At 43.2% G+C, this 27,520-nt stretch overlaps 1 protein-coding gene across 5 annotated transcripts in view; it reads right to left on the bottom strand.

Annotated features, from left to right (window-relative positions):
- Positions 1-21,132: 21,132 nt before the first annotated feature.
- Positions 21,133-27,520, bottom strand: part of micu3 (mitochondrial calcium uptake family member 3) — a 77,944-nt gene continuing 71,556 nt past the window's right edge. For 4 of the 5 annotated variants that reach the window (XM_004911193.4, XM_031895418.1, XM_031895417.1 and 1 more), the window contains one exon: positions 21,133-24,501. In XM_004911193.4, the coding sequence (XP_004911250.2) occupies positions 24,391-24,501 (111 nt within the window). In that variant the 3' untranslated portion in view covers positions 21,133-24,390. Of the gene's footprint in view, positions 24,502-25,740; positions 25,810-27,520 lie in introns of all 5 variants that reach the window. The other variant, XM_004911194.4, reaches the window with a different exon arrangement.

Here is a 27,520-nt window from a genome sequence, read left to right as displayed (position 1 = left end):
GTGATGACTGACTCATGTCAATGATGACTCCTTGGGTGATTATTTGCATTTTAAAGAGGTTTAAACTGATTCTTTATTGTAGGAAAATGTTATCCTCCATTTCAACCCTTATTATTATCCTCCTTTGTAACTATGTAGCGCTGACATATACAGTAACAATGTACAGACAATGTGCAGTCACACCAGTCACCACTGACCAGCCTTGTTAGCAAGGGGATTGCAACTTGTTTTTCTGTATTGGCCGAAATGAAGATCCATTCTATTAGACAAACCATGGACAATATATAATGAATGTACATTACAAGGCAAGTGGTGTATAGAATCCAATGCCATACTCTTGGTTCCCAGCTCCATTTCAATTTAAGGCAAATGTTTTAAGAACCCTGCTATTTTATTCATGTTTATGAAGAATAAACTCTACTCAAGCAAGTCATGTGACACCTGCCTATGTTAATTATAAAGTATACATATAAAGTATATATAATATATACTGTATATATAAAAGTATAAATTGTGCCTTTTTCCCTATATTTTGTAATTGTAACAGATTGACATACTAAGCAATCCTGAGAATTAGATTTAAATAGATTGCATCAACAACTACTTCTTAGCCACGCCCACCATAGCCCAGGCCACACCCTATTATGCCCTTGATCACATCCCTTGTCCTTCTGGGGCTTATTTGATATCTCCTAAAAAATCCACATAAGTTGACACATGTACAACTGTGTTGACAAGCTGGCTGCAATACAGACTCCATTCCCTGCAAAACACACAGGGGCCAGGATCTGTTGGCTTCCAACATGTTCCTCCCTATTCTGTAATTTAGCCCAGCCATGGGTATTACTGTAGAAAAGCAATACTATACTATAAATAAATAGAACAATCATTTTCTATTACATAGAGAATAATATCAATCAATAATATCCTCATATTGTACAACATGGGCACAATCACTTCCACTGGGGATTGGGCAGGAGATTCAAATGGATAAGAACCCCAAGCCTGAATAATGTACCCCTACTGTTAAATATAAGGATATTTGAAGTTATTTCCAGGTCACTGGTCCAGTCAGCTCCAACATGACTTCCATTATCCTCATTTTTTTTTACAACAGGGGGTACATGATTTATTATAATACAGTGAGTCATGTAACAGGTATTGCATCACTACAGCGCTGCGGAATATGTTGGCACTTTATAAATAAATGTTATTAATAATAATAATAAGCACCAATTATAACTGATGCCATCACTAAGCATTGTTTATAAACATATCATTTACAGTATATTCATGGATCCTGTTCGTTATTATATGGCTGGCTGAATTGTCATCACTTGCAGTATAATATTTGTCTAAGGACCATGATAAAGTCAAGAGAAGAGAAACATCTCATTGATCTGTGTACGGCTTCATGTTGCTGACAAACACAGCAGGAGCTTGGCCTCGTTGCTTCATTGCAAGTTGAATTTACAAGTAATTCTGCAAATTGGATGCATTTCATTTCATGTAAATATAATCAACAACTTCTTAATTACATTAAGTAAATATATATATAATGAAATCCTTTGTTGCCATCAATACATCAGTATGTGATTGGTTACATTATTTCTCAATTGCACCATAAGCATTTGCCTAGGGAAGGAAGGGAGCTATCGATATAAGTCACTGGTGAGAAGCCAAAGCAGCAGAAACGATGTGCTGACGAGGCCCAGGCGAGTTTGCCTTTATATGTTAATGTTTCATACAGAAGGGAAGTTTTAGCTAAGGCAGCCGCGGAAATCTCATGGTGGCAATACTTTGTGTGATGAGAGTGCGTTTGATTACAGGCAGAATTCAGGAAAAGATAGGAAAGATAAACGGAAATTGAGCATGGACCGAATAAATAAATCTTGTGTTTAAAATGTGTTTTGGCTGTATAAATAATTTAGATATTTTGAAAAGATATTACCCAACACATATTTTCCCTTTAAGAGAATGACCAGACACCCTGATCCCGGGCGCTATTTATATCATTCATGATAGGCCACCCAGAGAGGGGCCTTTATATAATAACTATATTCATCTGGATACAGGGATACATTGTCACCTAGCTACTAGGGTTGGCACATTGCTGGCCTACAGGGAGAGGTGCTGGGTAATGGGTCAGGGTAAAGGGCAGATTGGGGAAATTAAAGGGGTGGTTCACCTTCCTGTTAACTCTTATATGTTACACAATAGCCTATTCTAAGCAACTGTTCCACTGGACATTTTTTATTTTTCATAGATTTTTAATTATTTGCCTTCCTCCTCACTTTCCAGCTTTTAGATGGGGATCAGTAACCCACTATTGCTCTGTGAGGCTACAATTTTATTGTTATTATTACTTTTTATTTCTTATCTTTCTAGTCAGGTCCCTCTCCTACTCATCTTCCAGTCCCTCATTCAAACTACTTCCTAGTTGCTAGGGTAAATTGGACCCTACCAACCAGATAGCATCTGAAATTCCAAACTGGAGAGTTGCTGAACAAAGCTAAATCACTCAAAAAATTCAAAAACTAATCCACTAATTTAGGGTCAGCCGAACCCCAAATCCTTTGTGAAATATTTGTTTGAATACTGTACAGAATGTGAATATATACAGATTAGGATAAGGAAAGTAAAGGTGAACAACAGCTGCCTTGACCTTGCGTTACTACAGAGTGCTTCCATTTCACTTGCAAATTGTACCCCAGTGTGTGTCATTTACTAACTGCGAGTAATTGCTGCACTTCCCCCACTATGGCAGGAATAACCATAGCAGAATTGTGAGGGGCATTGTGGGTAAAAATGGGAAATGACACTGATTTTTTGGATGTAAGTCAACAATAATGGGGAACGTGGGCATCTTGCCCTCTCACTGTTAGAGAATAGATAATAACTCAGCATTTTTACAAACATAAATTCTTTTAGCAATGAATTCTAAGCCAGTACCTTTTGATAAAGAATGTGTTAGTATCAGATTTAAATCTGAGCGCTAACATGTGATAATTTTCCTCTACTAACTGAATTGAATCCAAGCAGAGAACCGCAGCCGCTTGATCCCAGATTGACCTTCTTTTCCCTCTATCACTTTACTCCAGTAAATCAGAGCTGCAAACTGGCGCCTTTCCCAAGGCTTTGCTGATTAACCAATCACTTGTCAGCTTCCAGGCCAGGCATCTGCTGGCTTCCCTGCTGAACTACAACTCTCAGAATCAAACACAACTGAGAGCAAAAGTGGAAACGTTTATGTTCCATTTTGCATTTATTTTTTCAGGGATTGTATTCTTTTCTCTCATTTCTCAATATGACCTCTGTGTGGTTGATACTCATCACACACTATATGGCTGCCTATTTCCTCTTATATTCTATCACCATGGGACCTACTGAACCTATTAACACAGTTAATAAAGATGTTTGGCCTTCGTGTAGCAGGTAGGGTTGCCACCTTGCTGGTATTTGACTGGTATAACAGTTCTCCATTTTTTATTATTTGTAGTTTTTCAATTATTTGAATTTCTGCTCAGCAGGTAATTAGCCCACAAATTCCTCCACTGCTTAATATAAAACAGAATAAAGTATGCTAGTAGGGTTGCCACCTTCTTGCATGGAAACTCAAGGCAGGGAGGGGGATGTGACGTCACTGGATACGGTAGTGATATCACAGGGAAGGGGCTATGACACAGGTAATCCTGCCCAGTTTTCCAAATTGGGAAAACCGGGCAGGCTCCCCTAACAAAAATCGGGCTGTCTGGGTCAAAACCAGACAGGTGGCAACCCTATATCCTAGGCTGCGGAGCCCCATCCTCTTGCCTCCTTCCCCATGTCTTTCTTCAGATCAGGGACACTGTATTCCACAGACTCTTAGCAGGGGGGTCAGCCTTGTGATTGAGATATTAGACCCTACTACTTAATCTAGTCCCTTTTCGGCTGGGTCCCGGTCTGGGCATGGTACCGCCAAGGCACTGGCCCCTCTCTTTTTTCCTTCTCCTGGCCTATTACTAACTCTCACCACCTGCAGTAAGTTCAATGAAACAAACCTATCACTTTCTAACTATTAACTATCTCTCTAACTAACTACTCTCGTTGGTACCTCAAAGCTCAGGCCAAAGTGGAAGGGGCCCACTGCTCTTTTACTTATTTAGCCTCTAGCGATGAGAACATTTTTTGACCAGACATGGATTCGCCATCAGCAAAGTTTTTTTGCAAAACTTCACTGAAAATTCACTGTAACAAAAATTGTGGAGAGAAAAACACCCACTGACTTTAATCTGTTTGGAGTGAGAAAAAAAGCTGTGTGCATAAAAATTCTTGTGCATGTAAAAAAAAAACCAGGCAGTAGCAGTGACAAACGCTTTTTGCAAATTTTCCACCGTTTCCACAAGCCTGCTGTTATCTTTCCCATTTACTGGGCACTATGTCTCTATGTCAGTGTGTCAAATTTTAGTTTTCTTCTTCGTCCCTTCCATGTCAGTACGCATGGGGCAGTATTGCCCCCACAGCTAGGAGGTAGGACCTATATACCAAAGCCAATCAAAATTAGCCCTTACCTATAAGACCATGTGACTTCCTCCTCACCACAGTTATTTTTTGTCCTACTGAACAGGAGGTAGGATCTCCCTCCTCACCATTTTGTGATTTCACAGTTTGATTTTTCTTTTGTTTTTGTCATTTTATTTATTTATTTTATTTTTTACCTCTGTGTATACATAGAGGGATGATTCCCAGGTAATGGAGAAGATTTTACCTGATGCCCTAATAAGTAAAGTAATCAAACTTTCACCTATTGGGAAGAAATGCAGGTGTGGGCATACCCATGGTCCTAGCCTTGTGCTAAAATAGCCCCCCTGCTCTATTCCCATGTATGCACAGTATGCGAACAGCTGCTTAGTGGGAAAGTATACAGGCGTGGGTATTTCCACTTTTCTGCCTGTGATCAATTGAGTCTCCTTTTTCCTATGGTGTTTTGAGCCTTTGAAGACATTTCAGACTAAAGGGCCATGGGTATGGATATGGGCTAGTGATAACTAAGCCTGAATCTGGTGAGTATGAATCTTCAGTCTCCACTGTGTGTTTGAAATGCTCAGTGCACTGAGAAGCCTGCATACTAATGAGCTAATTATGTCCCTCAGCTGAAGGCTGTCTGGGTTCTTGTGGGAGTTGCCATGCTGCTGACTACTCACTGCTATCTGGTAAGGTGTAAGTGCTCCTTTAGGGCACTTTGCTATTGATATCTTTAGTGTTTTTACTGTAAGCCTGAGTCCTCTGTGCAGACACAGCAGGTATGGGTGCTCATTTACACCAGGTGCTTCCAAGACTGTTCTAGGAGTTGCACTGCTGTAGCAGTATGGTATCTCCTTTTCTTACGGGGAGTCTGCACCTTATAACCAGCCTTTCTCCAGGGTTCTGACTGGAGTTTGCATTTTGCCTACAAGCCAATTTTATCCTGTAAGGTGTTTGAGTGCTTCTAGGCTTCCTTGCTATTGCTGTTTCATATTGTTAGCCTTTCTTGGTGAGTCGAGTCTGCCATGCAAACTCTGCAGGTATTGGGGCTCATTATTACACTGGGTACATCCAGACTGGCTGGGAGTTGCACTGCTGTAGCAGTATGGTATCTCCTTTTCTCGCAGGGAGTCTGCACCTTATAACCAACCTTTCTCCACGGTTCTGACTGGAGTTTGCATTTTGCCTACAAGCCAATTTTATCCTGTAAGGTGTTTGTGTGCTTCTAAGCCTCCTTGCTATTGCTGTTTCATATTGTTAGCTTTTCTTTGTGAGTCTACCATGCGGACTCTGCAGGTATGGGAGATCATTATTACACCAGGTGTGCCCAGACTGGCTGGGAGTTGCACTGCTGTAGCAGTATGGTATCTCCTTTTCTCACAGGGAGTCTGCACCTTTTAACCAGTCTTTCTCCAGGGTTCTGACTGGAGTTTGCCTTTACCTACAAGCCAGTGTTATCTTGTTAGGTGCTTGTATGCTTCTTGGGCTCCTTGTTATTGCTATTTCATATATGTAGAATTCCTTGTGAGTCAAATCTACTGTGCAGACACAGCAGGTATAGCAGCTCTTATTTCATCAGGGGCTTCCTGGTTGGGTCTTTGGCTTAAAAGGCAGTTTTTTCCTACCAGGTATGAACAGAGTTGTAGTTCAACAACTCCTTTTTCTTTCTGGTGTGTTTACAGGTATATTTCTGCCTGCTAGCATGATAGGAGCCAACATTAGTAAATGTTTGATTGCTCTGTGACTGTCATTTTGCATGACTGCCGGCTTGTGCTATGACCTTTGCTTACGTGCCTGTTGGTCGTTGTCCTGGTTATGGCCTTTGGTCAGCATGACCGCTGTTCTTGGTCCCTGTTAGCCAGTTTTTTGCTATGTCTCTGGCTTGCATGACTGATGTTCCTTGTTTTGGGCTTTGCCTTGTGTGCCTGTTGACCCTGGCCGTGATTATTGTTTTTGGTTTGCTTGGCCGTTGGTTCTGTCTATGGCCTTTGCCTCACTTGGCTGCAGTTCCTGCTTATGGCCTCCGGCTCATCTGTCTACTGTCTCTGACCCCTGGCATCAGACTTTCTGCTATAGCCCTGAATTGCTTGGCTGCTGGTCCTTTTCATGGACTTTGCCTTGTGTGTCTGTTGGCCCTGATTATGGTCTTTGGCTTGCTTGGCTGTTGGGTCTGTTTATGGCTTTTGTTGCCCTTGGCTGTGGTTCTGGGTTATGGCCTTTGGCTTGCTTTGCTACTGCCTCTCGCCCCTGGCAGCAGAATTTTTGCTATAGGCTTGCCTGCTGGTCCTTGTTTTGGACTCTGGCTTGCTTGCTGGTCCTTGTTGGCTTGAGTGGCCACTGGTCCTTGGTTTGGCAGTTTTCTTTGCTTGGTCGCTGGCCCTGGTTCTGGCCTTGACTCACTTGGCGGCTGCTTCCATTCTGGCTTTTAGCTCACTTGGCTGCTGGTTCTGTCTTCTGGTTTGCTTGGCCGTTTTTCCCAGTTCTGTCCTTTGGCTTGCTCGGCAGTGGGATCTGATTTTGGCCTTTGGCTTGCTTGCCCATTGGTTCCAGTTTTGACCTTTGGCTCGCTTGGACATTAGTTTAGTCTTTGACTTGCTTGTCCATTGGTTCAGACCTTTGGCTCTGGTTTCAGCCTTTTGGCTCTGTTTTGGGCCTTAGTTTGCTTGGCCATTGGCTCTGGTTTTGGCCATTGGCTCTGGTTTTGGCCATTGGCTCTGGTTTTGGCCATTGGCTCTGGTTTTGGCCATTGGCTCTGGTTTTGGCCATTGGCTCTGGTTTTGGCCATTGGCTCTGGTTTTGGCCATTGGCTCTGGTTTTGGCCATTGGCTCTGGTTTTGGCCATTGGCTCTGGTTTTGGCCATTGGCTCCGGTTTTGACCTTTTGGCACACTTACCCATTGGTTTTGGCCTTTGGCTGGTGTGACCGTTGGCCCGGTTCTGGTCTTTGGCTTGCTTGGCCATTGGCTCTGATTCTGGCCTTTGGCTTGCTTGGCTCTGGTTCTGGCCTTTGGCTTGCTTGGCCACTTGGCTCTGGTTCTGGCCTTTGGCTTGCTTGGCCGCTTGGCTCTGGCCTTTGGCTTGCTTGGCTCTGGCCTTTGGCTTGCTTGGCCTTTTGGCTCAGGTTTTGACCTTTGGCTTGTTTGGCCTTTAGCTTGCCTGGCCATTGGCTCAGGTTTTGGCCATTGGCTCCAGTTTTGACTTTTTGGCTTGCTTGCCCATTGGTTTTGGCCTTTGGCTTGCTTGGCTGTTGGCTCTGTTTCTGGCCTTTGGCTTGCTTGGCCGTTGGCTCTAGTTCTGGCCTTTGGCTTGCTTGGCGTTTGACCAGTTTTGGCCTTTGGTCCTGGTTTGTGGCTCATTTGACCCCGGTTTTAGCCTTGGTTTGCTTGCCAACTTGCCCTGTTTTCTGTCCTTTGGCTCCCAGGGAGACTGGCCCTGGTTAGGAGCTTAGGCTCATAGGATGCTGGCAATTGTTTAGGAGGCTGCCAGTTTTGGTGTGCTCCTTGGCGCAGGTGGCTGCTGGCCTTGGCTTAGTCCTTGGCATATATGGTTGCCAGTCATGCTGTGGTCCTTGGTGCAGGCATGTGGTTGGCTGCCTTTGATATGGTCTTTGGTTCATGTCATGGTGTGCCTTGGCGCTTGTGGCTGTCTACCTTAGCTGCTTTCTTGGCATGTGTGGGTGCTTGTTTTTCACCTTGTATTCCACTCCTTACTAGCAGTGGCTAGTTTGGGGAGCGGTTTCTTTGCAGTTACAGTATCTGAACAGTCCATCAGTGGTTGCAGAGTCATGTATTGCAAGCACAGCGCTAGTTTTTTGCTATTGCTTGTGTGTTAGCTGTCTTTCACTCTGGGCTCTTGCATGCAGGGATGGCAGCTGGCGTGTTCTCCAGTGCTTTTCTTGACATGTCCACCGCTGCTTTCTGGCAGGGTGTTGGTTTGTCCGCTGGTTGTTTAGCATGCATAGTATATGGCGCTTCTGACTTTCATGCAGGGTGGCTAGATGGTACATTGAGTATGGGCTGGCTGTGCACCAGTTGTTCCATGCATGTTTTCCAGTTGTTCCATGCATGTTTTCCAGTTGATTCCAGTCATGTTTTACTGGTTAGCTGATCTTCCATCTGCAGGTCGTGTACAGTTCCTAAACCTGGCCCTAACATTGCTGGTTAGGTAGCCTCTCAAGGTTGGTAGCTACAGTGAGTGGTAGGAAGTTGGGTTTCAGCCTGTCATGCTCTGTTACAGGCTGGAGTCCCTAGCTTGTTTGTGCCATAGGGGGGCTTGATGGCTAGTGTGCCCTTTCACTGTTCGTTGCTTCAGATCTGAGCTTGGATTATCTTTGGCTGATCTCTGGGGGTTGTTGAGTTTGACGGCTCTCAACACCAATTTAAGCTGATACCGGTGTGCTTTGGAGCTAGAGGCTTGTGTGTCACAATTATTTTTCTAGGGCCCCAGGTTAGTGCTAAGGATTGGGGGCATAGAGACAGCTCTAGTGGATAATGCATCAGAGTTGTGGTTAACTGGTCGGTTGCTGCGGGGCTGGTAACACCAGTGAACTGCCCAGTGTCAGAGTTATGATTGTGACCATTTTCTTCTTGTTGGCAGAGGATCCTCCCGAGCCGGGCTTGGATGTTTTTGGCAACCGTAGTGTGGCAATCCCTCTGGTCCCTGAGAGGATTCTTGTAGCCGGGAATGGTCCGTTTTTTCTTGTGATGCTTGATTTGTTTTTAGCATCTGTTGATATTATTGTTCCCACCCCTTATATTTTAGGGGCATGGCTTGGTAGATCCCATGCGTACTGACATGGAAGGGACGAAGAAGAAAATGAGAATTTCACTTGCCTCTTATCGTAAATTCCATTTCTTCTAGTCCCGACATGTCAGTACGGGGTTTCCCATCCCAATTATTTGCTTCTTGTATTGCTTGGCAAATGTATAACTGTGGTGAGGAGGAAGTCACATGGTCTTATAGGTAAGGGATAATTTTGATTGGCTTTGGTATATAGGTCCTACCTCCTAGCTGTGGGGGCAATACTGCCCCATGCGTACTGACATGTCGGGACTAGAAGAAATGGAATTTACGATAAGAGGTAAGTGAAATTCTCATTTTTTTTGTCTGTTTTAGTCTGTGAGGATGGAACAAGGCAATATAGGGTCCCAGGGCATCTATGAGATGGGCCCAGGGGGCGCAACTATAGAGGAAGCAGACCCTGAGGTTGCAGGGGGCCCAGGAGTGTAGGGGGCAAAGTAGGGCTCTAATTATAGGTCAATTTCAATATAATTTGGTAGAATAGGTCAACCTTAGGGGCCCCAGACTAAATTTGCTGTGGGGCCCAGTAACATCTAGTTACGCCACTGGATGGGCCCTTTTTCTTATCAATCAATCAATCAGAAAGCACAGTAAGACCCCAAACATCATTCCATTATGACATCACTTAAGCAGTAATCCAGTAATATCTTAAGGTCAGCAAAGGGAGAGAAAGTGTCAAAAAACAGTAAACTGGGCCAGGAACAGGACAAACAGAACATCAGAGTCTAGAGCAGTGATCCAGTGTTACTCCTTGCAGAGGTCCTTGCTCCCTAGAGCTTACAGTCACAGAGCTCTAGATAGTAGTGAAAGATTAATGAGCAGTTTTGCCCAAATAATATAATAAAAGCACATTTTTTATGGGTTTAATATTTCTCATCAGGATACAACTGCTGAAGTTTCACAATGTGCAAAGCCAGCGGATGGCTGCTCCTCCTTGTTTTAAACTATTAATGTATGACATTCATGTGCAGTGCACAAGGCTATTTGTACTTATGATTTGCCTTAGGGCAGGAAATAATCAATGGCTTTCTATGTAGTAGTGCTGCTCAGCATTTTAACCAACAAAGCACAGGTGCAACATGATATGTACAGGCCTGGATTTGTGGAGAGGCCACAAAGGCCCGGGCCTAGGGCGGCAGAAGTTTAGGGGCGGCACGCCGCCCCGCCGCAAAAAAAAAAAAAATTTGGCTCTGCTCCGTATGGGAGTTTAAAGGAGCGCATGCGCACTGGTGGGGTCGCCTTCGCGCATGCGCACGGGGGGGCGCGCTTTCGCGCATGCGCACGGGTGGGGAGGGGGCGACCGACAGGGGCGGCCTCGGGGGCACTGCTCCGTATGGGAGTTTAAAGGAGCGCATGCGCACTGGTGGGGTCGCTTTCGCGCATGCGCACGGGGGGGCGCGCTTTCGCGCATGCGCACTGGGGGCGCTTTCGCGCATGCGCACGGGTGGGGAGGGGGCGACCGACAGGGGCGGCCTCGGGGCGCCCAAAACAGAAATCCGGCCCTGGATATGTATGTATGTAAGGGCACTTTAATGCTTAAGGTGCCCATACACTATAAGATCCGCTCACTTGGCGATGTCGCCAAGCGAGCGGATCTTCACCCGATATCCCCACCTACGGGTGGGCGATATCGGGTAGCAAGGGACTTAAAAAAAAAATAATCCGATCGTTTGGCCCTGGGGATTACATTTGAGCTTATGGGGCAGTCGGTTCGGGGACCGCATCAACGAGCCGATGCGGTCTCCGATCCGACCGGATTTTCTAACCTGGCCGATCGAGATCTGCCCAATTTCAGGCCAGATATCGGTCGGCCAGGCAGCTCTGCTCTGCCCATACACAGGCTGATTAGCTGCCGAATCGGTCCAAGGGACCGATATCGGCAGCTATAGTCGGCCCGTGTATGGGCACCTTTAGATAGTAAGCTCTACAGGGCAGGGACCTCCTTGTTCCTGTGCCAATGGTTGATACTGTGCGTATACAGACAATAGCGCTGATTATGAACCACAATTGTGGTTAAGCAAAAATAGACACTGTCATTGCAGGAATTGATGCAAATAATTAAAGATCCTGGAATTACTTTTGCATAGTTGTACTTGTGCCACACAAAAGTGTCCCTAGGGGCCAGGGTTCCCTCAGGGGCCTGCATCAATAAATAAACCATACTTGTGCCTAAAGAATCATGCACAGATGTCATTTAGAAACTGAGCCTTGGAATTACTGCAATCCTGAATCAACTGCACTAGTGTGTATCCCTCTATGGGGGGGAATGTTTTTTCATTTTAAACTATATGCTGCCATCTAGTGGAAAAAATGAAAATGTGCATTATGGCTCCTTTATGAATGCAAGAGCATGTGCAAGGCGCTAAAATGCATGCAAAGACGCACAACATTAAGGGGAGCATTTGCTAAACTGCAATTTTTCCTGGTCAGACTTTTCGTTGCAAAAAAAGTGATTTTTCAGTGATTTATTATGCAACAAAACCGCAACAATTCTAAATGAAAAAATACTCCATCTAAAACCTCAAGATCATGTAGAAGTCAATCGCAGATGTCCCTTTAACAATTGGAAGGTCTTTATTTGCTTTGTGGTTTTAGAGGTTTTGGGGATTTTTTGACACTGGCTTTTAATGTAATTAACAGAGGTACTGGCTCCATAAGAAATTGCAGTGAGTGCCAATGTGCCTGCTCTCATCCTGTAAGCAAACGGCACAGTACCAGGTGTTTGAGTGCAGTGTAAGGGGATCCCTGGGATTAACCCCTGCTTTGGGGTGCGGGTGGTGGCACCCATCACACTGCTCACATACAGCAGCCCACTGAAAGTGACACCATTCCAAGAAAAACATTTGGCAAACTCTTAGAGGATACACATGTAACCCTTTCCTGGCACTCATTTCCAGGGCCACACTGGAGCACTAACAGGATAGATCCCGAGCCTCCGCTAAGTGGGAGATTTGCAGGGTTTGGATAAGTTATGTGCCACCACCCAGGGCTAAACCATGTACGTACCTTCCCTGGGAACTGCAATAGCAGTGATTACTATACCAAATATAGTGAAGAATAAACCACACAATATGCAGATATGAAACAAATGTTAATATTTCAGCAAGATAATATAGATGCAATGAAATGAAAACAGCAATATAGCAGTTTCAACACAACAGTTAGAATAACTGGAAATATAATGGCCGATCCCCCTTTGCATAAAAATGTCCACTGTCACTGTACAAACTCTGAGTGTGCACTCTATGGGTCTGTGCGGGGTAAGTACTTGTATGAAGGCAGTGTGAGCAGAGTTATGTGTTGCAATACCCCGGGGTGGGTAAATACACAATCTCACCAACTCACGGTGACAATGAGAACGTTGGCACCTGTTCAGTTTTCACACCAAGCCTTGGAAAACCCGAACAATAATCTGGACAATAAATGAAAAATATTTAAATACTGAGGTTTTTTTTTCTATCAACATGGCTTAGTTATCATCAAGTTTTATTAATTTCTTATTATTACAGAAATAAAAAGCAAATTTCAGAGCTTTCTGGATAACTGGTATAACAAACCCCAATAAGGATTGGGCTTACTCATCAGGCAGAATAAAGACAGAACTAGGGTTGGCAATCACCTGGTTTTGAACCAGACATCCCAGTTTTGCTTTAAAAAAACTGAATGGAATTTCAGCCAATTGTAAGTGATGCAGTAACCGCACGCTGGCACTCATAACCCCATCCAAAGTGCCTGACCCTGATGTCATTATGCCCACCCCTAGCTTTAATGCCCCTCCCTCAGTACCATCAGCCTCACCCTCTTTGTTCAGGTTTAGCCATACCTCCCAACATTTTAAAATCAGAAGGAGGGACAAAAATGTCTGCCGCGCGTAGCGCGGCAAAATTTTTTAGGTCACGCCTACTTTATGGCCACGCCCCCCCTAAACAGGCCCATTTTACAAAACCACACCTGAAAAGCATAACATACACAAAGTGCACCAGAAGACAGACACGGTGGCCCCAATCATTTTATGACATATTGTGGCCCTAAGGATTTCATTATGCACTGTGGCACCTGTATTTAATGACAGACTCATGACAGACATTGGTAGCCAGGTGTTATGTTTTGCTCCCCCAACATCCTCCCCAACATACTTCAGCCCCCCCAACATCCTCCAGCTCCCCCCAACATCCTCCCCAATATCCTTCAGCTCCCCCCAACATCCTTCAGCCCCCCCAACATCCTCCCCAACATCCTTCAGCTCCCCCAACATCCTCCCCAACATCCTTCAGCTCCCCCAACATCCTCCCCAACATCCTTCAGCTCCCCCAACATCCTTCAGCTCCCCCAACATCCTTCAGCTCCCCCAACATCCTCCCCAACATCCTTCAGCTCCCCCAACATCCTTCAGCTCCCCCAACATCCTTCAGCTCCCCCAACATCCTCCCCAACATCCTTCAGCTCCCCCCAACATTCTTCAGCTCCCCCAACATCCTTCAGCTCCACCAACATCCTTCAGTTTCCCCCAACATCCTTCAGTTTCCCCCAACATCCTTCAGCTCCCCCCAACATCCTTCAGCTCCCCCCAACATCCTTCAGCTCCCCCCAACATCCTTCAGCTTCCCCAACATCCTCTCCAACATCCTTCAGTTTCCCCCAACATCCTTCAGCTTCCCCAACATCCTCCCCAACATCCTTCAGCTCCCCCCAACATCCTTCAGCTCCCCCAACATCCTTCAGCTCCCCCAACATCCTTCAGTTTCCCCCAACATCCTTCAGTTTCCCCCAACATCCTTCAGTTTCCCCCAACATCCTTCAGCTCCCCCAACATCCTTCAGCTCCCCAACATCCTTCAGCTCCCCCAACATCCTCCCCAACATCCTTCAGTTTCCCCAACATCCTTCAGTTTCCCCCAACATCCTTCAGCTCCCCCAACATCCTTCAGCTCCCCCAACATCCTTCAGCTTCCCCAACATCCTCCCCAACATACTTCAGCCCCCCCAACATCCTCCAGCTCCCCCAACATCCTCCCCAATATCCTTCAGCTCCCCCAACATCCTTCAGCCCCCCCAACATCCTTCAGCTCCCCCAACATCCTCCCCAACATCCTTCAGTTTCCCCAACATCCTTCAGTTTCCCCCAACATCCTTCAGTTTCCCCCAACATCCTTCAGTTTCCCCCAACATCCTTCAGCTCCACCAACATCCTTCAGTTTCCCCAACATCCTTCAGTTTCCCCCAACATCCTTCAGTTTCCCCCAACATCCTTCAGTTTCCCCCAACATCCTTCAGTTTCCCCCAACATCCTTCAGTTTCCCCCAACATCCTTCAGTTTCCCCCAACATCCTTCAGTTTCCCCCAACATCCTTCAGTTTCCCCCAACATCCTTCAGTTTCCCCCAACATCCTTCAGTTTCCCCCAACATCCTTCAGCTTCCCCAACATCCTTCAGCTTCCCCAACATCCTTCAGCTTCCCCAACATCCTTCAGCTTCCCCAACATCCTTCAGCTTCCCCAACATCCTTCAGCTCCCCCAACATCCTTCAGTTTCCCCCAACATCCTTCAGTTTCCCCCAACATCCTTCAGCTCCCCCAACATCCTCCCCAACATACTTCAGCCCCCCTAACATCCTCCAGCTCCCCCCAACATCCTCCCCAATATCCTTCAGCTCCCCCAACATCCTTCAGCCCCCCCAACATCCTTCAGCCCCCCCAACATCCTCCCCAACATCCTCCAGCTGCCCTTACCTTCCTCCAGTGTCCTCCCCAGCGTCCCCCTGCTCCTACCACCACCAGCTTCCTCGGCCCCAGGGCTCTTCTTCTCATCCTCGTAACGTCACACGCACGTCTCCCCTTAGCGCCGCAGCTTCTGCACTGTGAATGCCTTTATGTTAAAACTGAAGTGAGCGGCGCAGAAGCTGCGGCGCTAAGGGGAGACGTGCGTGTGACGTCACGGGAGCGGAGCCCTTTAAAAGCGGGACAGATCGGCGCCTATCCGGGACAGCGGGACAGGGTGGCAAAAGCGGGACTGTCCCGCGTAAAGCGGGACAGTTGGGAGGTATGGTTTAGCCACTGGCAAAGTTGACAGTCCTAGTGAGAGGAGAATAGATCCTGTAAGGCAGAACAGATACAGGGAAGCAGTCTGGAAGCTTTAACCCACATTGAGTTTGCTGGGGTAGAGAAAGGCTTCCTGGTATCCTGAGGATCCACAGAGACTGCTGGGTAATCCCACATTCAGATCCAATGTACACGCTGGAAACTCACTTCAGGGCTGAAGTCCTAACTAATCCTACAGGGATTACTACCCTAGCAATAGCTCAGGCCGTCTGCATTAGTCCCATTCACTATGATGGTTGAATGGGAAGGGTTATCTAACTCCCTGCACTCAGACTATGGGGCTCCCTTAGGGTTGCCACCTGTTTGGTTTTGACCAGGACAGTCCCTGGTTTTCAGAAGGGCTGCCCGGGTCAAGACCCCCTGCCCGGATTCCCTAAATAGGAAACATTGACGCGGCAATCATCCATGCTCAGGTTTTATTTCATGAACCAACTGCAAAAAATGCAGATATCAAAGGGTTACTTTATGAGAAATGTATCAAGCCTCCTATTTCTAATGCAAATCACCTTCACTGTTTTTCAAAAGATGAACTCTATGAGCCTTTATTAATGCTCTCTTGAACCCATCTCTATCAATGATTTTGCATTACCCACGCTGAGCCTGATTCAACCGGGTGGGAAAACGGGATCCCATGGTTTGGTGTCTGGCATCTCCTTAGAAGTTTATGGGGAAATCTGGAACTGAGTTAAATCTGCTCCATCATCTTTTTCTTTTTTAATAAACACAATCCAAAGGTAGAGATTCACCAACCAGGGAGAGCTGTAGAACACAGAAAGCAGATACCTGGAAGTCTAAAGGTGGAACTGTTCAATTTAACGTGATTTAATCATGTTACTAAACCCCAAACCCTTGTGCAGAAGCCGGATATACTGTAGGTGGATATAACAACAGGTTACCTGTGATATTAGAACCCTTACCCATAATAGTCTTCAAATCCAGTGGCATAACTACGGGATCACAGGCCCTGGAACAAAAAAGGTCTTAGGGTGCACACAGTCAGGGGTGTTTCTTGGGTCTATGTCGCCCTTCATCTCTGTCTGTCTGTCTGTCTCTCTATATGTTATAGTGAAAAGGCATCCCATATGCATGCTGCCAGCAACATTCAGCCCCGCTCATCTCATGTGAGCGGCAATACATTAAACCAACATAGCATAACAAAAGAATGGGCTTGTCAAGTGCGAGCATTCTCTTCCCTTGCATTATCTGAATAAGCTTGTCAAATGAAAGAATTCTGCCTTCCAAATATGACAAGTATTCCCATTGCCCGTGTTATAGGAAACTAGTGCTAGATAAGGATCACTTGGCCCACCTAGTCTGCCCATTCTTGCTGACAAATGTGCTGTTCAGTTGCCATACAAACATCAGCTACTTAAAACAGGGGGTAGCCCTTTGGGGGAAACGATGGAATAAGAATGTGCAATTGTCTGGCTGCTCTCAGACTCTGTGATCTCCTATGTACATATGTGCAGGGGGAATGGCCACACAAGGGCAAACTGCCCAAGACGTCTAGGAGACATATTAGTGCTGTGATTATATTGTAGGAATATTGGGGATCTTTGTATCAAAAGCATAATATCAATAGCAATAATAATGTAGTTTTTTACTCCTCCCATGACTGATTGCAGTGAAGGGTTATGGAATTTTATGATTATAACTCCCCATAGGAGTATTATATGCAGCCCCAACTACATGAGAATCAAGATCTTTATATGACAAGAAAAGGATTCATTATTGGGGTACCACTTTGTTATCCCCCCATATATGAATATAATTGCTACCCTCAGACCCCAGGCCAGTATTCCTCTACACTGAAAAATGCGCCAGCCATGGAAATTATTCTAGTTAGAATAGCGCTGCCATCTCTCTCTCCCTGCCGCCCCTTGTAGTGGCCCTGGGCTGTGCGCAGTACAGTTACCCCTATATATAATAAAAGGTGCTAAGTTTGCCCAGTAGCAGTAACCCATAGCAACCAATAAAATGTTTACTTTTAAACAGGTGGCCAGTAAATGCTGCCTGCTGGTTGGTTGCTATAGGTTACTGCTCCTGGGCAAACTTAGGTGCACATTTACTTATCCACGAATGCTCTGAGCGTTCGTGCTATCGGTCCAATAGTATTTTCCGCGTCTTTTTGTACCTTGCGCAACTTTTTTCGTATTTTTTGCACTCAAAAAATCGGATCGGTTTTGCCACTTTTTACAATCGTTCGGTATGAAAATTTCGGATCGTCAATACGATATTATCGTGACTAATACGATTTTTTCGCGAGCATTTTCGTGATATTTGCGATCTTCAGAAATTTTTGTTTCTAGTCCGAATTTTTCCCGTTCGGGATTCAAACTCGTGTTTTGATAAATCTGCCCCTTAGTGTCTTTTAGTCCCCTTAAAGTTATGCTTTTACCCTACAAAGGGGGCCCCCAATCCAGACATTCATAGCAGCCACTTACTTCTCTAAGACTACAGCGCTGCGTACATAAGTAGCGCTTTATAAATAAAGATATACATACATACATACATACTACATTCACACAAATCTCCATTTCAGGAAACACTTATAGATAAATAATATACCCCATTTTTTGACATGAGCTTGTTTGCCTGGGTTTATTCAAAAGGTGGAAAAACACTATCTCAACCACCAAAAATAGTCATACAGACTCCCCTTAGGCTCACAGAGTCATTCAGCTCCACTGTCATCTTGTTCCATTGAAGACCTTCTGCTTGCCAGGGAATCTGTGCACTGCTCACTAAGGGAAGCAGGGGGACATCTGTTAAGGGAGTGTAGGACTGGCCAGACCAGGGTGACTAGTGACGTAGCCGGCCAGCTTATATATAGTACAATATATGGACAAACAATCCCTGTTTTGTTTAAAATGGAGGGCGTATTCTTAGTAGCTTTTTACACAAAATGTCATAATGTCATTAATAATATTAATACCGGTGAATGCAGAGGATCTCTGTTTCTGTCTGTATATTTGCAGGTGTTGGACAAACAGATATAAGTTTAAGCTGCAGGGTATTAGTGGCCCTACATAGCAGCGGTCCAGCTGTTTACTGTAGTGCGCTTGCTATCAGCTTTTCTATTTTCAGCCAATGTTATCTGCTGTCTCAAAAATACCCAACCCATCTCTTTTGTTCAGTGAAGCCCTAGATAACACATCATGGCATATTTATAAATGTGTGTAAGAACAGCATTAAAACTTACCACACCATGGTATGGAATGTAAAATTCTATGCATTTTTAAAGCCCTGTAACTCCACTCATTTCAGCACCATGATATGTGGTATAAAATGCTCACAATTCTTCTTCTTATTATGTATATAACATAATATGCCTAAATGCATTGTGTGTGATATACTGTATTTCTTTGGTGTTAGTGGCGAGTTAACTGATTACTATAGGACAATTGCTACAATAATAATAATCATCATCATTATTAGTAGTGTCTCTGGTTTGATTTATGCCTGGAGCAGGGAGTCACTTTGTGCGCCGTGGCGTTTGTTCTCAGTCTGATGCACTTATCCCTCTCATGTATTGTTATGGCTGTTGACTCTGTGATGTTCTGTGTACATTTAGGGTGCTGTGTAACAACAGCGACTGACAGTAATACATGGCTGTAATGCATACTGCAATAGCCCGCTGGTGTCTAATAGCTTTTTAATGGATACATAGGCCATGTTAGGGATTCTCTCAAACATCTGTTACTCTGACACATTCCCTTTTACTCAAGTTACACCTGAAGTTTTAGGCCGGTGGCACATAGGGAAGAATTCCGCTGTTTGTAATACCACATTTTTTGGGCAATTGCCATTTAATTCTGTGGGATTTCTGGTGTTTTTCAAACCTCAAAACACATGGCAAGCATGTTACTGTAAAAACCACTTTAGGTGATACACCGGAATACAATATGCGAAGAATGGGTTTGTATTGCGGCCCTGCCCTGTACACATGTAATTGCTTCTATTTTCACAAGCACATGGGTATATACACACAAAGTCTGGTTGGACACTGCCCATATGTGATGTCCCAATGCAGCACTTCTTGCTTATTAGGAGTGACCGATGCTCTCTGCGTGGCTTATAGTGGGTGGTCTGTGTAACATGAGACTGTGGGATGTCAGTCGCTCACACAGCCATTATCTTGGCGATCTGGAACCACGCCGAGGAGAAAAGAATCTTTGGGATGACAAGTGAATGTTCCAGAGGCATATAACGGTGAATAACTTGTCTGCTGGAAAATTGCTCTGCTTGACCTTAGCCTCGGGCTATTAGGTGCCAGAAACAAATAATTGGCACATATTTAAAGGAAGAATGTGGGAATATGGATTGGTATGGTTCCTCCTGTGATTCCAGGCATTATGTTCCTGGCAGTAAAGCTATAAATCATGGGAGCAACTAAATGCCCAGAACTGCTATTTCTTCAATTGCCCTAAAAGGGATCTTTGTTCTCCAAGAAAAATACCAAACAGGATCCACATTAATCAATATTTAAAGTTCCTTATATGTGACATTAGATTTAAACATTCAATATTTCCTTCTTTATATGTGGCCTTAGAGTCTGGCACCTGGAAAACCAAATGTTTTTGTATTCTTGCTGGAGTTGTTTTGTGGCTAATTTTACAATACAAGTGTTGTATGGAGTCCAGCTTGGCTACTCTGTGACTGATGGGCACTGACTTGCATGGATATGTTCCTTCCCAAATGCTCACACACTGCAGGTCAGACTAAAATGTGGGCACCTGGGCCGAGGATTTTTTTTGTACTTGAGTGGAAAATTGTCCGACAAAGGGCAGAGGTACCGCAGGGGGTCAGTGTTGGGCCCAGCCCTTTAGGAGTCTCTTCTTTAATAAAACTGTAGAGAGTTTAGGAAGTAAGGTATCCATATTTGTATATAACACTGGAACTTGTAAAGCTGTGGAATTGACTTACTAAAGAAGACTTATACACCATGGCAGAGTGAGGTTCAGTATAGATAAAAGTATCATTATGGAGCCTAGACCCACAGTAAAACAAGGAAACTACAGTTTGAATGGTTTCCCTTAGAGGATAAGGAAAGGCTAAGTCACTTGGGGGTGCCAAAATGTTAGGCACCCCCAAGTGACTTAAATCGCTTACCTCGTACCCCGGGCTGGTGCCCCTGTTAGGAAAGAACAGCACCAGCCCGGGGTACCTGCAGCGATGCGCTTCCTCCTTCCTGGTTCGTTTAGCTGCGGTTACACAATAGGCGCATGCGCAGTAGAGTGAAAAGCCGACTTCTCTGTTAAAGTTCCACTATTCACTCTACTGCGCATGCGCCTATTGTGTAGTTGCAGCTAAACGAACCAGGAAGGAGGAAGCGCATCGCTACAGGTACCCCGGGCTGGTGCTGTTTTCTCCTAACAGGGGCACCAGCCCAGGGTACAAGGTAAGCGATTTAAGTCACTTGGGGGTGCCTAACATTTTGGCACCCCCAAGTGACTTAGCCTTTCCTTCTCCTTTAATAATGTTCAAAAAATTAAAATAATACTAAATAACAAGCTGAGTTAGAATCTGCTGGGTTATGTGATTTTTTAGCACAGTGGGATATAAGATGCTCTGTTGGGGGCATTCTCCCCTCATTCAAGCCTCTTCTCCCCATGTGATGCACAAATGGGGGAATGGTGGTTACAGGTCTGAACCCAGTGATTCAGGCTCATACACAGCCCAAACAATCCATTCTTATCAACAGATCTGTACAGATGACACAAGACAATAACAATCTGATCACTCAGTACTTTTATTTTCTTATCAGTGCAACATGCAGCACAATGAAACAAGCAGAAAATACAAGAAAAAAAAAAAAAAGGTTATGCAGTCCATTATACGCAGATAAATATCCATATTGTTATATATATAAAATTAGCTAAAACTCAAATGTTAGGATTTCCAGTCAACAATCTAAATATCCATGGGCAGTTTGATTAAAGTGTAGGCTGGTGACAAACTTTGCTTAAACAGGCAACTAATCCCTCCCTGATATCCTTAATGCTGTAACAAGTAATGAGAGAAATAACAAGTATTGAGAGGAATAACGAATAAAGAGAGGAATAACGAGTAACGAGAGGAATAACGAGTAACGAGAGGAATAACAAGTATTGAGAGGAATAACGAGTAACGAGAGGAATAATGAGTAACGAGAGGAATAACAAGTATTGAGAGGAATAACGAGTAACGAGAGGAATAACGAGTAACGAGAGGAATAACGAGTAACGAGAGGAATAACGAGTAACGAGAGGAATAACAAGTATTGAGAGGAATAACGAGTAACGAGAGGAATAATGAGTAACGAGAGGAATAATGAGTAACGAGAGGAATAATGAGTAACGAGAGGAATAATGAGTAACGAGAGGAATAACGAGTAACGAGAGGAATACCGAGTAACGAGAGGAATAACAAGTATTGAGAGGAATAACGAGTAACGAGAGGAATAACGAGTAACGAGAGGAATAACGAGTAACGAGAGGAATAACGAGTATTGAGAGGAATAACGAGTAACGAGAGGAATAATGAGTAACGAGAGGAATGATGAATAAACATCAATACTGATCAGTATTTAAGGAATGCATTTTTCCTGTGAATACTGACCAATTATATTGATTTAGAAAGACCCTCTTTGAATAAATCGAATCCAATTAGTTGTTTGTGATGAGAAATTGCCCAAACTGTTCTTGGTGGATCGGACCGGGATGGGATCAGGATTGGATCAGCACCTCAGTGTCATTTTTGCTCATTGCTTAATATTTTGTTAAACAAATTTTGTGCTCTGGCTACAATGGATACAATCTGACACTGCATTTATATTCAAGAAAAAAATCTATAAACTGATCACTTATATAACAGTCTGGTTTTAATTCATCTGCATGCTGATGCACTAACACTTACACTAAGGCAGCACACTAGCTATTGCCATACACTGGCTCCAAATCAGCTGCTCACCTCTAGCTCTAACACTATATGAAATGTAGCAAAGGATATTATGTAGGAATCAAATAAATATATTAAGACTTTAATCATTACAACAAATATTTGGTTTAAATGTATTACTTACATTCTTGTTTAGACCCAAAATGCTGCCAAAATTGTGGTTGCTATCATATATTTGATTATAAGTATTTAATATGGCTAATACAAATCCTTTGTAAATAACGTGCATTTAATCTGCAGTAAAGGCACAAGAAAAAAGGAGACTTGCTTAGAGAAGAAATTATATATATATATATATGTGTGTGTATATATATATGTGTGTATGTATATGTATATGCTTTTGCTTAATAGGGTAAAGTCGCTGTGTGTGCCATTGGATCAAATTAAGTCTCTTGCATGACATTTATTTAAACACAGTTATGAAGGTTTAGGAGACAAGCACCTAAAATTTGCTTCCCATAAGGGCCATTTATAAAGTCTATTTAGGATCATTTATAATGTAGGATGCAGTGTGAAAAAAAGGCAATTTTTGCGCACAATGCAGCCACAATACAGTTTTTAGGGGGCTGATTCATTAAAATTTGAGTTTGCTATTTTGGCCATGACATGAGAAAATTGCTGCAAAAACACCTTGATAACGTTTTGGGGAAAAAAAGGTCACTTCAAGAAAAGTTTCAAACAAAAATAATCAACCACATAAAAGCAGCATTCAGTAAGGTTGTTTAGGCAAGGTGGGTATTTTTTAAAGACAAACCTTTGACTGTTTTGCTGCAATGGTAAAACACGGTCACTTTTCCCCCATGAAACAAGGCAATTTAGATAAACCCATTTGAGAATTTTAAGTAATACGGAAAATGCATTTGCGGAAAAAGTCATGATCTCATTCTGTCGCAATTATGCAAGTTTTCCCCCCAAAATTGTATAGGAATAAACATGCTTCTTCTTTGCTGAAGTTGTATGAGGAACCTGCCGCCATTACAATGGGGTGAGCTGAAGCGGCATTTCTTTGCTCTGCATTTGCATTCATGCGCTTTTTAGTGTCTGACTTTTTGAAATTTGGAACAGCAACTGTAAACACAATCCTGGGGCCAAATACATTCTCTTACTGTCATTACATTTCTTACCTCTTTGCTCTTTCTGTGAATTATAAAAAGCACAGTTTCTATAAGAAAAACCCAAAACAAAAGGCAGATCTGTCTCTATTGGCTATGATCACTTCACAGAAATATCGTACCTTTTTTATCTTAATGTACAACCCTTACTCTGTGGCCCTCCAATCCCTACTATATTATTTATACAGCCTACCAGGTAACAGTTCCACCCTCCTTATATCCTTATAGAGGCATTAATGATCAGAGCAGAATTCTGACGCCAGCTGCATTATAAGGCACAATGCTATTCCATTCCAGAACCACAACAGAAACAGGCCCAGATTTGTGGCGAGGCCACAAAGGCCTAAGCCTAGGGCAGTATGCCGCCCAGCCACACCTCACATACGGAGCACTGGGGATAGGACACGCAAAAAACTTCAGCGCATCCTGTCCCCAGCTCTGTATGTGAAATAAATGGATGTGCATGTGCGTGATACTCAGCAATGGGAGTGGGGCAGGGGATGGGGGCTGCTCTGGGCGCCTTAATTAGAAATCTGGCGTTGGAGAGAAATAGGCTACACCTATGGGTTCTCTGTGCGCATTCACATTAATGGGGACCAAAATTAAGAACAGCTTATTTATAAAAGTGCAAGAAGCAGGTGTGATATTAAAGACCTAATATCAAGCCAAACATTGGTGAAATATGATATATAACAAAAATAAATATATATATCAGTGAACATATCCTTCCATTTGTATAAATATGCAAAAAATACATAGTTTAAGAACAGTAAGCCACCTTCTGTACCTAAATGAATGCTAACAATGTGCATCACTAAAAAAGGTGCATTCAGTGATAAATAAATGGGTACAAATGAAACCATACAGTAGCTACATTGTCTGCCGGCGCTCATGCCTTCTCTGGCAGTTGAAAGAATGGCGACAGCAATGGCTGCATTTTTCATCTTATCGTATCTCTGCTTCGGAAATTCCTGAAAAACTCTCGGAGGTGCTTTCTTGTCACTGAGGTCACACACACATAGTAGTCCTTCAAACCACGTTTTGGGGGCTCCTGTTACGGAACACAACAATAACAGATTAAATTCTGAATTTGCTGCTTTCATTTATTCAGTTGTAGAGAATTGAGAATATTTAAGAAATTATGATCAGCACTAAAGTTTAAAATGCTATGGGGAATGTGTATGTAGTACATCAGTAATTTGTCTTAAGTTGGCCATACACACTACAATTATGATCTTTCCCACAACTACTGGTTGTAGGAAAGATCATATGGCCACTTTATAGCTGACGCTGCATCAGATATGCAGGTAAAAACAAAGGAATTCATTACCCCTATCTGATGATTCAGCAATAATGTAACAATGTTTGGGCAACTTCAAAAGCCCCCGATCAAAATTTTCAGTCCTGGCCAACCAAAATCCAAGGCTTTTAGCCATATCTGTAGCCTCGCCTTCCACCATACACACACCGAATATTGTGCAAAACTTTCATACGATAATATTGGTGAGAGTATGGCCTTTAAGGCTTCACTAGAATAAAGAGAGCTCTAATGCCAGGGAAAGGCACTGTCAAGACTGGGGTGGGAAATAATTATGTTTATGATTATAAAGGCGGACGTGGGGATGCAGTGGTGAGTAATGGAGAAAACAAATAGGACGTGGTAGAGAGACCACGCCGTGGTAGAAAAGGCCATAGCAAAATAATTTGCTAGCCTACCATAATAACTGTTAAGAAAAAAGCCATACAAGTTACTGAAACCTGATGATACATAGGCCAATACTGGCCTTTGACTTTTGTCAAAATTGGCAGCTGGCTGGTTCGGGATAGGCAAAAAGTTTGCCTGACTGATGTGATTGGGGCTCAGCACAATCCTGGAAGGCTAGGTGACGGCATTGTCACATGGCTGTGGTCCTTTTTAACTGATTCTAAAATGGTCATTAACCATTGATCGTCACAACCCAGTGTGGAAAACATTCCTCGTTCGGTGATCTTCCAAATGAGTGAATCATAATATATATATGATCAACAAACTGCGTTCCATTTTTTCTTACCTGTGTTGGTAAGAGTAGCTGAACATATAGAGAGTTTGTGTTACTGGACAATCAATTACACAATAAGGAAAATCAAAGTAGTGAGGGGCAAATTGCATAATGTCTTAATGGTCCAACGTTTCATTTAGAAGTAGATTCCAAAGGAAGCAAAGTAGACATCATAGACAGCAAAGTAGATAGCACTGATAGCTCTGTGAGCAACATGCAAATGCATAGAGAAATTGTGTGGCATCACGTACTTATCTGTTATTAAGTTCCTTCTTCAGGCAGGCTTTGAATGTAGTGTATTTCTGTACAGTTTTGTACCCCTGTGGAGCAAACAACACAGTGCAAGTGCAAAGAATGTGAAGCAGCCAAAGAAAAGTGAAAAGCAAACTATTAAACTATTAAAAGGGAAGAAGAAATAGAAATGTTATAATGGTTACAAAGGAAAGCAGAGGCAAGTACTAAATATACATATATACAGTAAATACATTACACTGGTGGATATTGTATATCATGCGATATAGGTGTAAGCCCCCTGAACTTCCAGGCCCTACTGACATAGATGTGGTAGAACTTGGGATTATCTGGTAGAAATAAGTCTGAAACAACTGGACTTTTCTTAGTTTTCTCAAAATGTTCCACCACTCATTTGAGTGACTTCATCAGTTCAAAATTGGGTTGCTACCCACATATGAATTATTGTATCCTTTCACAATTACTCCCATCTGGGCAATGAGGACTGGCACAAGAGAGAATGTATTCACACTGCTGTGTGGGGAATCTACAGGCGAAATGTTTGCTAGAGGTTTAGTAATCAATATCAACCAATCATCAGAGGGCACTGATTTGCTGTTTGAAAGAAAACATCTGATTTGCTAGACTAGGAGCAAACTTTACACCTGTTATTACATTACTCTAAAGTGGCTGAACAATGGATAATGTAAATATAATAATATAAAATATATATATATAAAATATAAAGTAGTTATGTTTCACTGAATTTTTTGTCCTTGATGGCTCCTTGGTCAAGTGCGAGTGCTTCTCCGCCAACTAAATTCAATGGAGAATACAACCCTATGCCATGCCTTACTGATATGCAGTAACAGAGGGACTGAAATTTTATTATATATAAATATACAGTAAATAACATCACAATATTGTTTGTCTCTATCTTGTCATCACTTTTTTTCAGAAGAGCATCATATATTGCCTACATTGCTATTAATAAACTCTGTTAAAAAAAAGAGAAAAAAAAATGACTTTTTGGTGTCTCAATTACATTATTGTAATCTGCGCCTTTGTGGATTCCTTTAGAATCATTCAACAACCCCCTCTAAAATGATGCTCTCTGGAGCCAGGGAAGCAACAATGACAAACTGAGATAGCGCCGTGCTCAAGCAGAGTGATGATTGTTACACACACTCGCATGGCATACGGCCGCTTGTTTTATAAACTATAATGCATTCAAATTATATGTGGAAAATGGAACTGGGAGGAATCTCTTTAGTGCCATTGCTACATAGAAACCAAAAATAATTATATACCCAATCATTGTGTGAATTCTTGCAAAATAATATAGCCCAGAGCACAGTATACTATAAAACATACAAAAATATGTTACTATGCCAAAAGAAGATATACAGGTATGGGCCCTGTTATCCAGAATGCTTAGGGCCCGATTCACTAAAGTCCGAAATAAGGAGTGCTATTTATAGCATGCGTTAAAAATCTTATCACTTCTTATTTTTCGCTCGATTCACTAAAAGGACACTTGTCATAATTAAGAAGCGATGTTCTTGGCGTTATTTATCTTGCGACGACATATTTTCAAGCAACGTGCTGCGTAATATGTTGTGCGCTGCGTAATATATTGCTTGAAAATATGTCGTCGCAAGATAAATAACGCCAAGAACATCGCTTCTTAATTATGACAAGTGTCCTTTTAGTGAATCGAGTGAAAAATAAGAAGTGATAAGATTTTTAACGCATGCTATAAATAGCACTCCTTATTTCGGACTTTAGTGAATCGGGCCC

This window comes from Xenopus tropicalis, chromosome 1, assembly GCF_000004195.4.
Source record: "Xenopus tropicalis strain Nigerian chromosome 1, UCB_Xtro_10.0, whole genome shotgun sequence".
Lineage (NCBI taxonomy): Eukaryota > Metazoa > Chordata > Amphibia > Anura > Pipidae > Xenopus > Xenopus tropicalis.
The sequence above is the reverse complement of the archived record's forward strand: the minus strand, read 5'-3'. Positions and strand labels throughout refer to the sequence as shown.